Source organism: Zootermopsis nevadensis, unplaced genomic scaffold (genome assembly GCF_977971745.1).
Source record: "Zootermopsis nevadensis isolate Lab colony 2312 unplaced genomic scaffold, Znev_1.0 Znev_ptg000017l, whole genome shotgun sequence".
Lineage (NCBI taxonomy): Eukaryota > Metazoa > Arthropoda > Insecta > Blattodea > Termopsidae > Zootermopsis > Zootermopsis nevadensis.
Window position 1 is genome coordinate 5,006,660 of NW_028259149.1, and position 13,157 is coordinate 5,019,816.

The 13,157-nt window shown below is 35.2% G+C and overlaps 2 protein-coding genes and 1 long non-coding RNA gene across 4 annotated transcripts; 1 reads left to right on the plus strand and 2 right to left on the minus strand.

Moving 5' to 3' along the window:
* Positions 1–237: 237 nt before the first annotated feature.
* On the minus strand, positions 238–2,795 carry LOC110829867 (protein dpy-30 homolog). Of its 2 annotated transcripts, XM_022064037.2 has the most exons (5): positions 2,583–2,795; positions 2,294–2,364; positions 2,049–2,200; positions 1,579–1,720; positions 238–695 (listed from the first exon to the last, which is right to left on the minus strand). In XM_022064037.2, exons 1-4 carry the CDS (start codon positions 2,596–2,598, stop codon positions 1,624–1,626), a joined length of 336 nt encoding a protein of 111 aa, XP_021919729.1. In that variant the 5' UTR covers positions 2,599–2,795; the 3' UTR covers positions 238–695; positions 1,579–1,623. The 2 variants fall into 2 exon arrangements, with proteins under 2 accessions (XP_021919729.1, XP_021919728.1); XM_022064036.2 differs by having other exon boundaries at positions 238–1,720.
* A 114-nt stretch (positions 2,796–2,909) lies between these two features.
* On the plus strand, positions 2,910–3,624 carry LOC147873629 (uncharacterized). The gene is made up of 2 exons (XR_015535457.1): positions 2,910–2,990; positions 3,087–3,624. It is a non-coding gene; the product is annotated as an uncharacterized LOC147873629 (long non-coding RNA).
* Positions 3,467–11,501, minus strand: LOC110829865 (coiled-coil domain-containing protein 85). The gene is made up of 5 exons (XM_022064033.2): positions 10,320–11,501; positions 9,398–9,626; positions 8,857–9,002; positions 8,074–8,274; positions 3,467–7,619 (listed from the first exon to the last, which is right to left on the minus strand). Exons 1-5 carry the CDS (start codon positions 11,094–11,096, stop codon positions 7,575–7,577), a joined length of 1,398 nt encoding a protein of 465 aa, XP_021919725.1. The 5' UTR covers positions 11,097–11,501; the 3' UTR covers positions 3,467–7,574.
* Between the last annotated feature and the right edge of the window lie 1,656 nt (positions 11,502–13,157).

The following is a 13,157-nucleotide window of genomic DNA, read 5'->3' on the forward strand; positions in this document are numbered from 1 at the left end:
TGTTGCACAAAAAAACACACATCCCAAAAGTAAAACTCAGTAAATGACAGAACCTGGTTAACACTGATACTATAAAAAATTTGGAAGCTTTGTAAAAGCACTTTATAAACACCTACCTTCTGGATGCAAAACATCTGAGAACTTAGACGTGGCATCTTCTGAAAGGAAGGTGATAGATACAAAGAATGGATAAAGGAAAGAGAAGAGGAATGAATATATGAAAGAAACCATTCCCTATTAATTTTAATAACATTTTTTTTTTGTAATTCAATAATTACCATCATAATAAGACCATAATTAAACACAAATACAGAAAAGGCATAAAAAACAAACAAGACCTATAGTTTATATGACATTACTGTGCCTCTTACCGCTTCCACATAAAAACGTCGGATCGAGACAGACATTCGTTGCATTGACGCTTTTGTGGAATTCTATAAAATGCTCATAATATGTTGATACCAGCAGTGCCAAAAATATTAACATTTTTATGTTACACAGTTTAATTAACCCTTCAAGCTGGCAGCCAAATTATGAACACACACCTCAAAATCTATCCCAGTGGTCTCAACCCATGTCCGCATTCCCTGTCAGCAATCTCCGAGAAAAACTTTTGTTGCTCTGCCATCTCTCGGATCATTTCCCTATTACTTGGAGCACAAGATCTTCAAACACCGAAGTCCCCTTGGTTTCAGCTGTTAAATGTCAAGCAAAATTACACCCAAGGCTTTTCTTAGTTTTACCACAATTAAACTGGAAACACAGTAGTAACAAAAATGGTTAACCATGAACTTCCCATGGGATAAGATGGGAAGGAATCAACATTTTATAAAATGTTCTCAGGCAGTCAGCCATGAATACTGATCACTCGAGGAAAAAATCTCATAAAATCAATGCACTCTAAAAGTTTTAAGACTTAGAGTACATCCTGTTAATGTAAACATTGCAGTTTATGGCCCAGGCAGTGAATTAGACAGAGATGATGATGATGATGATGTTACAGTAAAGAAAATTCTGAGTAACAGTAAGGCTGACGATGTTCTGAGTGATGCAGAAGATTTTAGAGTGTGATTCATAACCACAGACACAACAATGTAAAGAAGTTGGGACAACTTATGTACAGGCTTGAATTAATAAATGAACATCATACGGAATGCAACGGACAGATAATCGCTTTTATAAAACTGCAAATCTCAGGCTGCAGGGATAAATTACATTTATTCACTGGTACTGGTACTGGCTCAGTGGGCACTTAATTACTGGCTTCAGAGACTGAATTTGTTGAACACAGATATGAAGGCAACTGTTGAAGATTAAATGATGCCTCAAACATGGCACGTTGTCTAATAACAAATTACTGACTAATGAAATAATCTAATAATTGAATTCGCACTCTTCAGATACCAAATAAAGAACGTTCTATTAATATTCATTATATCACACTATAAATAATGAGCTCCATGTCACTGTTTATTCTCATGAGTCTGAATAGAAAAAGAGAAAAGATTTATAAATAATCTGAGTTAATTAACTGAACACATGAAGATTCATACACCTTCAAATAACATCAAAGCATACAATTCAACAATGTCTGAGAATGGAAGATGAGTTTCTTTGCAAATTTCACTGGCTTGGAGCTGGAGACACGCCTGTTCCCTGTTCATACTGTGTTTTATTTTTGAGTAAATATCCAGCTAGAAAGTTGATGGGATCTGGTGGCCTGAAAAAAAACAATATTCTGAATTCAATTAAATTTTGATCTTAAAATTAAATGGTAGTGGAAACAACAGAAAATACCAGATGTTTCTGATATAAGAAATATTTCTAATGGAGAGACATATGAATGCCAGACTGTGGTGAAAAGTCTTTGTCCAGAAATACCTAATTATGAAATCAGACCTGTTTAATATTACAGAATCATGTAACACACATTCTTGATTTTAAACAAACATAACCTAATAAGTAACACTTTTCTATATCTTCCGTTCTACTCCTGAAATATGGTGTAGTTTAAAATTTAGTAAACACTGCACACTTGAATACATTACCTTTCTTTTGCTAAAGTTGACAGAGCTTGTAGTAGAATAGGGACAACTGTCTGATCCAAATATTGTCTAGTTGGTAATGACTGTAAATCAACCCTTGATTTCTTTGCTGTAATATCTCCCATTGCAGGATCCTTCTCACATGAAATTACTTTCTGTAAGTTGAAATAAAATACACAAGGCTTCTAAAACGTGATTCCCTACATGTACTTAAAATCTTATACAGACAATTCCAAAACCGTACATACATGGGATACATCAGACATGCCATTACTTCCAGAGGGCTGGGGTTCTATAATCTCTTCTGTTGCTGGTTGATCTAAATATTTTAATACATAACAAAATTAAATAAAAAAATTACTCCTTATTTACGTCTGAAATGGCTAATTTCATTATGAGCCAGTATTGACCATAGCCCAAAAATAGTACTGATTATCGCAACACAATTACAAACAATGACTATAACACGTTCACAGATCTTGTAACAAATAACAACTTATAATCAGTATTTTATTTTACACCTTATAACTCTCTTACCCGTTGCTGATGCCATGTTTATTTCGTTAGTATTGCCATAATATGGCTACCTTCCACTACGACGACAATAAAACCTTAGCTATAACCATGGCAACTGAATTAAAACGAGTTATAGATTTCTTTGGTAATCAAGTAATTGTGATGTTTGTATGATTGGTGTACCTTTTTCTACAGTGGAATACCCGAAACTGAACAGTGAGGGTGGACGTTAAATGTACCGTAAACGTTAAAACAAAACAGTATCACTCTCGTAACGTGAATAAATTGTACCCAAAAGCGGCTGATTCAAATTCAAAATAAGCACATGGCCCAGACACCTCGAGAAGCTGCATATTATATTAATCCATTTGCATGGCTTGTTATTGGCCATGATCTTTTTTCGTGACAACACTTTGTCTTCTCTTTGAGGTAGAAACTATATTGTTACGGACTGTTTAGATAAATTTCATGCTTCAAAGGATTAATAAAATTGTTACAGTTTCTCATGACAAGTCATTTTTGCAGATTATGCACTACGCAGAGATTCAAAGTGAACTGCAGGGACTCCATAATGATCATATGTATAACTTAACTACTGTGATTTCAACACTGAACTAAACATGTGTAGCACAGCCCAACTTGAGAAGCTGATAAGTCAATCAGTTAATCAAGAAATTACCCACCTTTCACAGAAGTTGAAGATCATTAGACCTTCCACAAGAGGCCACCACTGCTCACTAATCTTGAGCACTGAAACAAGTCTATACTTTCTCATTAAGTTTCCTCAAGATCTATTATAATATATTCCTTTCAACTATGCCTAGTCTCTTGCATAATCTTTTCTCAGTTAAAGAAACAAAATATGCTCAGATATTACAAGTTTTGAACAAAAGAAAATACATAACTAACAGAGATACATGTTAATTATTATTTATAAATATGCTTTTGGAGATTACAAAAATAACTTAAATGAGTACTTTACAATATTCACAGTTACAAATGTAAAAATAACAAAAATGCATATAATTACAATCCTGTATTCAATATATTATTCATAAAAACAGTGGTGGGAATTCTGCTTACTACTCTTCCACTAATACCAACACCTACTTCAATAGGACATATAACATAAATACTGCAGTGTAACATTCTTTAGAAATTATTACTTGTATAAACATCCCTCTCAAATAGAACAACACTAATCATCAAGATCAATATAAAAAACTTGATAAAGAAAGTCATTTGTTAGTTACATGAAATAAGGAACAAAGAAAAGTTATTTTAAAAACAAACATTAATAACCAAAACATAGCATTATACAATATCATAACCGTCAATCAGACGTATTTGTGTTGATTACATATAAAGACAAATAGACTTCTTGATCTTCCTCAATAAAATCTTGTACTGTGCAGCATGACAAGCCATTGTTATCAGCCAATGATATGATGAATAGTTTAACCTTTATTACACGGGAATAGGGGGCTCCTGGCTGAACATTATCTCTGAGGTTAATGGTTTAGTTGTTATGCTAATGTGACAGTCAGCTGGATCGCAACGTATGGTCGATAAAGTTAAACAGTTAACAGCACAAGCAACATGATGAGACTTTCAGTAACAGATAAATTACAAGCATTTAACAAGCTAATTTTGCAGCAGCCATGTCTGCTATTTATGTTTTTAAGGTCCTTGAATTTGAACTCTAACCTGTCAGCTGTCTTGACAGATTTCTATGGACTCATTTAGTTTCTTTAAGTAAATTTCATCATTCTACAAAACCACATCACAATTCAACTGTGTACATTTATGAGATAATGTACTGTACCAAACAGAGTTTCATAAAGAATATAAATGGCAGCTCATATGACCCTCAGATTCTAGCATTATTAAAATAGTTTTAATCCACACAGCACTTAAACATAGGTATAAATCAGTAAAACTCTGACATTGGAAGCCACAGTATATCATAAATATGTTGGAAATATTTAATAAATCCAACAGACTTGCCACATGAGATTTCAGGTTTTCACAGCGGTGAATATGACGATAACAGCCTTCTGGCATATTGCACTTTGTAGTCTCGAAGCTGACCAACAATTCAGTGGGGTGTACCGATCATGGAGGCAATACACACCTCTGAAATGTCAGACAACGTTTGAGACTAGACTGTCCAATATCCCCAAAGGCTCGTTTTCAGATCTGTCATATACTGAACACACTAGACAGCATTTACAGGTACCTCATAAACTGCAAAATGGATGACTGCTATGGTCCCTTAAATACTTACATTATTTATATATATATAAAAATAACATATACTCTGTTGCAATTCTGAGGCCAAAATATGCAATTCATGAGACAAATTTTATGACCAGAAGAGGAAGAAGCCAAAAGAAGAAAGTGGAATCACTCTCTGTATTTTAATTTAGGAACCAAAGTTCCTTTGAAAAAATCTCAGTTCAACACCATGTGATTCCCATATTTTTTCTGAAAATTTTAAAACTGTAGGTAAATAATATTATGGTAAATGTTTCTACAGTACAGGGTCTAAAAGGTAGTGGACGTGTATAGAGTCCAAACATGTCAATGAAATAAACAAAACAGACTAAAGGTAACTCACAAACAATACAGACTGGATGAAGGCTCATCCAAACATGGAAATTAATTTGAATAGACAACTTATTAAAAACTAGTATGTATCAATAATAATCTGATATATTGATGGGTGTGGAATATTTTATCAGAATACTTTAAGTAAGGTTAGAATAGTGATATGCTTCAAAGAATTAAATAATAGTGGTTCACATTACATTACAATAATATTGACATAATTATGTACAGAGTGTATCTAATACATAAAGATAGCATTTACAAGTCCCGTTTTCCACTTTAAACAGAAAAACATCAAGAAGTGATATACTGATATGCAATTAAAATATCACCATCAAAACTGTGTGCTCAATAACATATTAAAATATACATATATAACAATTATAAGATTAATTTACTCCTTTGAAGTTTTATATAGTATGTCATCTATTTCATATACATTTACTTATGTACAAAATCTGCCATGCCTTTTAAGATCAAATACAAACCATTATACTTCAGAAATAATGTTTTATAAAGGAAATTTATATGTATACTTACAAACAACTACAATCTTAATAATGTTACAAATTAAAATATATTAACAATTCATTTATGATTCATCATTCTCTGAGTAACAATATCCCACTTTAACATCAGAGTTAAAATGAATGAAAATTAAAAAGAACCTTTATTACTGACGAATTAAGTTTCTGTAAGTACCAAAAAAAGAAAGGTACTTTCGCCCCGTCAACCGATTTAATTTGCATTAAACAATTTTACATTTCAAGATTTTCTCCTGAAGAATACTATGTAAATTAAATCCTTAATACTGCATTATAAAATAATTCTACATGAACATCTTCATTAAGAATAAAATGCAATCCTTCAACAGAAGATTAAATTACTGATACCAGACACAGTCATATATTACTCCTTGGTTATCATCGTGGTATCCACTCATTTTTGGTTTATTTAACAATGCTTCCAATTGCTCAGATCACATAAAATTAAATGATAAAATAGATTAGTGAATTAGAAAGGATATGAAAATGAACGTGGTTTATTGCAAGATTGACTCCAGTATTTGCCTGTTGGGAGTGAGAAAAACCATAATAAAAACCTCATTCAGGCCAAGACTTGAACCCCAGTCTTATCAAACAGAAAGCAAAAGTACTAACCACTCAACTCCAATGTCTGATATCATGGTATGAATAACAACAGTTATGTAGTGATGAATGTATAGAGAGGCTGGGAAAAAAAATGTCAGCTATTTACCATACTACTCTGCTAACTTCCTCAAGGGATTAATAAAAATCCTCAATTAGGACTGCTGGCTCCTTAGTCACAATCTAAATGGAGGAGGGAAGAGGCCAGAACAGGAAGCAGAACCACATAACAAAAGACAGTCTCACTGTTTACAACCATTTTCAATTCAGTATTTCTGCAAATTTAATGCAACTCTAGTCTGAATTAATTGTTTTGTACTGCAATAGTAACAGCAATAGAGCCACATGACTATCATCTTCAGTTCATTTAACAATAGCATACTGATTACACATGGAAAATTCCATCGTATGTGAAGACGTTTCCTGGAATGTACTATCCTGAATAAAGATGGCAGAACTCCAAGCGTTAAAGCATTAAAATAGTAGGTAAAGCCTGTTTATAACGAAATACCCTAATACAATGTCAAAACAGCAGAGGACTGTTACTCCCAAAGTGTGCTGCTTGGAAACCACAAAGAAAATACAAATAAACCGACTGTGAGAATTCCAGCATCGCAACTGGTAACCACATTAAAATGTAGACTTTATTGGTCTGGCTGTATTATTGTGAAATTATACTCATATTTTCACATGTTTTAAAAGTTATAAAGTTACTTTGTGAGCTTATGCAGTATACAAGATGCTATAGGACCTAAGACACAGACAAGGACTTACAAATTCAAAGCAGACTTATTATGCACAAATCAACCAAAATGCAGATGCTGTTAGGCACTTTCCGGAAGACAAAGTCTCAGTTCAAACCTCCACAAACTTGACATATCAGGACAGAAAAGAAATGGTTTGAAAGACGTTAGACATAGATTACCTCCGTGTTTCCTACGTGCCTTTGGTGGGGGCGCTGCTTAAGCACGGTAACAAGTATGTATACATTGCGTGAATGAAGGTGTACACCCAAGTACGTTAAACATAAGGTGTTATGCAATCAAAGGCTATTTTAGTTTTAAAGTCATAATGCATGTAATGGAATATCTGTATTATTTCTCAAAGTTCCTGCTTTCTTCTGCAAAATGTGATTAAATCTGCAACAGTTAGCTTTGCCATAAGAACAAGCAGTGTTAATCAGCAAATAATTTATCTCTGGAGTTTGTCGGGTTCCCATTATAAACTCTGCAGCAACTCAGAAGTATCAAACCTTTCATCGTCTTTGACCTGGACCCTCCTCTAACTTTCTCCAGACAACCTGAAAAATACAAAATAAGTGTTAAGCGATTTACTGCTGATCAAGAGTGACACAAAAGTCTAAATTTTAACAAATTCAGATTACGCACAAAACGACAAGAGGAAAGCTTTTACAGCCATATTTCTTCACAGTTCATAATATTAATATTTAAGCAAGATTTTATTTTAAAATACATATTTTTACAGCGTGAAACTCATCTACTGATTGCAGCACCGACTACAAAACCATATGCAATAGCAATTCTAAAACATGTCATTTTATGTACCAACAAGTCCACTCACTGCTACAACCCAGAAGACCAATTTCAACATCTTCATTCCTGTTGAGAACCTAAAATATCATGACTGAATATATTACCCAAAATATGGAAATGTTTTTACTTTTTTAACTGATGTGATACACAGAATGTTCTAAAATGAAAATCTGCAAAGATTTATCATAATTCCGGTCTTACGTTACACATCTCCCGTACAAGAGCCTTCTCTCCATCATCCAGATCCACAGCTGCCATATCAAGGCCAGGGCCTGCTGCCCCCAGTGTCTCCATGCCACCAGAACAATTCTCATGAGTTCCCGAGCCTCTTTCTAGCTGTTCACGAACTTCAAGCACCTGCAACGCTTGTACAACAGCTTCAGGACGGTAACTACCGCAACTCTGTGTTAAAATAAAGGTGAAATAATTGAACAAAAATGTTTTTACCGTAAACAACAAAACTAATCAACCATCTACATAAAACAGAGAATTATTTTTTTCAGAAATCTTCTGTCCCCATCAGCAGATGAAATAGATGTGTTGAAAATATTATAATTTTCTACCACAAACAATGCAAGTTACCATTAAATATTACGGCGAGAAAAGAATTCACATAAATGAGACGGTTATTCAAGACTCGTAACAAAACATCTGACTCTTGCAAATAGTTCTGTAGTTAAAATTCTGAAATTATTTTTCAACAGATAACATCGTTGTGATTTTCTTCAGTGTCTCTAATGGCACACATTTTTAAAATTCAATGAAAATTGCACAAATAGTTTAAAAGTTATTGGAAAGTAGACAGGGAGAGAGCAACACACAAACATAAGTACAACAGATTAATAAAATTACACTGACAATGTACATACTGAGAGCCCAAAATAATTATACATACTCAGGTTGATGTAACATTCCGATATTATCAATAAAAAATGACATTCCTAAAAATAATGCAATCAGATAATACATCATCTGGTCTCTTACATCACTTTCCCAATTCCCATTAGAACGAAGATCACTTGAACTATTTGCCCCTGGCACTTGACCCAATTTCTGCTGCAAGGCCAACTTTTCCTCTTCCAGCTGTTTCACCCTCTGTTCCAAACTGCGCACATAATGCATCACTTGATCTGAAAAACAGTAATACAATAAAGTGAGCTCTCCAAAAAACTATGTTTCATCGCATTGATTTTAAAGACGACAACTGATCCTACAACAACACGTACTTGTAAAATTTCCATACAAACTGAAGAATGTTGAACGCTGGGAGAGTGGAGGTACAGTTCCACACGATCTTAACCTTAGAATTAAGTGTAGGTGAGTAACTCCATGCCCTGCCCCACAAGAAGAACCATGGCACCCACTGGCCAGGTAGGCCCTAGAGCCTGTCTGGATATTGTGGCAAAGACCAATTAAATATTGTCCTATCACACGACTTAACCCTGGTATTCATGCCTGTAACCCAGTAACTATATTCACTGGCTAATTTAATAACAGAAGTTAAAACATAGCATTACGACAGTACCATTAAAAACTGTGCGCTGTCGCTGAATGCTCTCCTCCAGAAGTCGTTCTCTGCTCTCCGTGCGACGAGGATTAGCCGCAGTGAATTGTGCTGGTAATGGAGGTTCATCTGCATTGGTACTGGAACTACTGCCATCACCATCATCCCTTGGACCAGGTCGCAAGCCACTACCACATGATGGACACACAGTACTCTGGTTTCGCTCTTCATCCAAATATAAGCAAAGCTCCTGACAACACACAAGAACTTTACATCTTTCAAATTCAAAGGGTGGACAACTCATAATCAAAATGGTTCCCTATGACTACATGAGTTCATATTTAAGGTCAGATAACATGTTTATTATGCAGTTCAAAGTTTGTTTAACCCTCTAAACCCACTGTGTTCAATGTGAATGATTACGCCTCTTCTAATTTTAACACTATATAAATTGGCAAATTTTATAATGCAAGTTTGTTTGTACATGATATATATGCCCAAGTGGTTCATGCAGCCTATTCCTTTAAAGTTACCCAATTAAAAGTTTATATGAATAACTCATCTTCTTCCTGTTTAGTACATAAGTTGCAAATTAAATTAAATTTTTCTCACAATCTGCATAGTTTCCAGGTACAAAACTGAATGAATATCCATTGTGTAGTTCAAGAGATAAATGGACAGCTAAACATAACCTCCCCATTGCAAGTTCATTTCATCCACTCTGTACATGGAAATGCATGATGTAAACCATAATAAACATTTCCTCCATTATATCAAACTAGCACTACTTAACAGAAGACCAATGCAGTGGGTTTCTTTAACCTATATTTATCAGATTTAAAGTGACACTGTTTGACCTTAAAACCTACATTTATAACCTTCTAAAAAATGTGGATTATATTATAAAATTAACTATCAGTTTGAACAGCACTAAATATAATACCTTTAGTTCAAGATTGTCCTTTATGAGTTCCTGCTGCTTGTTGTCCAGTTCTCGCAGTTTGCTCTGATATGCAGACACTTCCTGTCTCATCACACTTGCAGTGTACCGTCCAAATCGCTGCCATTCTCGTGCCAGTTTACGTCCTTTTTGCCTGTCATCATCCAGGAAGCAGCAGAGGTCTCTCAGTTCCTGATTATCATCACCAAGTCTCTGATTTGCTTCCTTTAACATCCTGATCTCACTTACATAACCTTGCATTCGTCGTGCTGCCTCCCTTGCGGCCTGACCCTGTTCAGACGCAACTCTTGCTGTGTCGCTCTCGGCCTTACGTACAAACTTCAGCATTTCGACAGAACCTAACCTCAACAACTCCTCGTCACCAAGTCTCTGTGGAAGGCCAACAGTGGGATTTGGACGCCGTTGCACAGGAGGCTGAATTACCGAAGGTGGTGCAGGGTACTGTGGAGGTCCTGGATATATGGGTTTACTCGAATCCCCGTTTGCCACTGGTGGTGGTGGTGGAGGAGGATAGTACTTCCCAAGCTCTGGCTGAAATGGTTTTACTCCATCCAAATGTGAAACTTGAGTAGGATAATTTTTACCATCTTTTATAACTGGTGCTGAAATAAATGTTGGATGCTGCGACTGTGAATGGGCAGGGTAGTGCTTCAGGATGCCAGAGACACCTGATACTTGTGGGGGAGGCTGGTACCGAGGAGGGGCGACGCCAGGTTCTGTGGCTTTGTTATTGTAAGATTGCTGTTTCTTATTTGACATGATCAGGACCTTGACAATGTCGACAGATGACTTAGCTTTACAGTTTCATTTCATTGCATTAAACAAGTACTTTAAAAATTACATATGGCCCGCCATGAAATGCCTGCGAGTCTAAACAACGAAGGCATTGAGAGATACAATAATTAGGTCAATACCAAAAAGTAGCACGCGACCTTCTTCCATGTGAAATTCTCAGCTTGTCAAATGTATTCTTTACGGGTTTTAAGTCACACGAAAATGCACAACAATCTGAAGAGTATAAGATATATACACAAAATTCATTTTAACTTCTGTACTTTTTGCGTACATCGAATTCTTCAGCTACATTTCACACACCACAATAATTTCTTGGCACCACACACAACCACTTCGCTTCCTGTTCTAAATCACATCCGACTATAGTCACTCTGGTGGACATTTCCGCTACGAACTGTGGAATGCACATCAAAGCGGGGAATTCAAGTTCTTCTGTCCACAACTTACATGATTACACAACTCTAATCTTTAATATACTGCTAACCCAAAAGCTATAATTATTATTATCTGTCATAGACATCAACATGTTCCCTTTCTTCATTTTCCCACTTTGTGGGGAATTAAAGCAGTGCTATTAGATGTAATGTTGAATCAGACTTACATCAGTGAGGACTCCCCACAGACTTTTCCACTTCAGTAATTGTGGTTACATAAGTACTTAAAACCTTTGAGGAGAAACATTTTCCTGGATATGTGTTGGCACAGTAAATCAAACTTTTCAAAGAGACCCTTTAAAAAGCAAACCATCCACATACAGAACAATTGACACTTTTTGTAATTTAGAAGAACATACCTTAAAATGAAAGGTTACCATTTGAGCCAGCTAAAATCATTCAACATCTCAACTTTGTTTCATAGGACTCATTTCTGAAGGAAATGGGACTTGGAAAAACTTGCACAAAAAGGAATTCCATTGTTATCTTTCAATTTCTTCTTCTTATTGCGCCACCCCCGAACAAAGTTTGGCAATCCACATGGTGAACATTCTCCTCGAGACTGCCGCTCGAAAGATGTCTATTGAGTTGCATCCGAACCATCTTCTTAGGTCTTTCATGCAGGAGTTTTGGGGTCTACCGATGGATCTTTTTCCTTGGATTTTGCCCTCGATGATCAATTTACGGGATTGGATTTAAATTCATGTTCTGATAAAAATGTGTGTGTGTGTGTGACAAATGAGAACTACCCAAGTAACTTAGTTCCTTGAACCAATTATCTGATCAATGTTTGAAGTATAAATTGTAAATTCTTTAGCAATTGGTTCTACACCCAAACATTCAACCACTCCTACGGTATTCCCTATGTAATCTCATTTTTACTCTGCATGCGAACACAGCTAATGCAGAAATTTACCTTCACGCCAAGAAGACAAATATGAGTTCAATGCTCTTACTTTTAGATAAGGCTATGTTTATATATGGGCGGGACAGAGACTTCTACCTTTCACACAGCATTGAGACAAGCCGCGGGGCCCACCCAGCCTCCTATCCAAGAGTTGTTGATTACTATAAAGTATTAAATACATTTAGGATAAATGATGTTTTAAAAACACTTTTCTTCTATTTAAGTATTTCATACTTACCACGCATTATATTCAGGACTGCATTAAACATGTGAACATACAGTACTCACTTTTATAATTAAAGCATACAAAATGAATACGACATTTAAAAGCTGAATGATATCACAATGTATGGTATAAGGTGTCACTTGGCAAAGTATAATCATATGGGAAGAACTGGCACATATCCAAAGTACAAAAGGTCATGGAATTATTAAGAGCATTTTTTGCTTTGATCCTCTCATCTTATTGAATAATCACATTACATACAAACATTCTTGTAACACAAGATTACAGTTCATTACAAATATAACTGTATAAAACTGAGACAGCTCAAACACCAAAGTACATCACCTCAGAAGCGGAGCATTCATGTTAACCATGTTAGCCTGGCAAACACACTGAAAAAAAATAAAATCTTACTTTCATGGTTCATTGGGACTCCATACAAAATTTGCATAATGTAT

What these genes read in the sequence shown, in the direction of transcription:
- LOC110829865 (XM_022064033.2), bottom strand. Translation starts at nt 11,096, where the DNA reads ATGTCAAATAAGAAACAGCAATCTTACAATAACAAAGCCACAGAACCT. An exon ending in AGGACAATCTTGAACTAAAG is followed by an intron (nt 9,627 to 10,319) that starts GTATTATATTTA and finishes GTGTGTTGTCAG; the next exon opens with GAGCTTTGCTTATATTTGGA. An exon ending in TTGTACGGGAGATGTGTAAC is followed by an intron (nt 7,620 to 8,073) that starts GTAAGACCGGAA and finishes TGTATTTTTCAG; the next exon opens with GTTGTCTGGAGAAAGTTAGA.
- LOC110829867 (XM_022064037.2), bottom strand. An exon ending in GCATGTCTGATGTATCCCAT is followed by an intron (nt 2,201 to 2,293) that starts GTATGTACGGTT and finishes TTCAACTTACAG; the next exon opens with AAAGTAATTTCATGTGAGAA. An exon ending in TCAACTTTAGCAAAAGAAAG is followed by an intron (nt 1,721 to 2,048) that starts GTAATGTATTCA and finishes GTTTTTTTTCAG; the next exon opens with GCCACCAGATCCCATCAACT.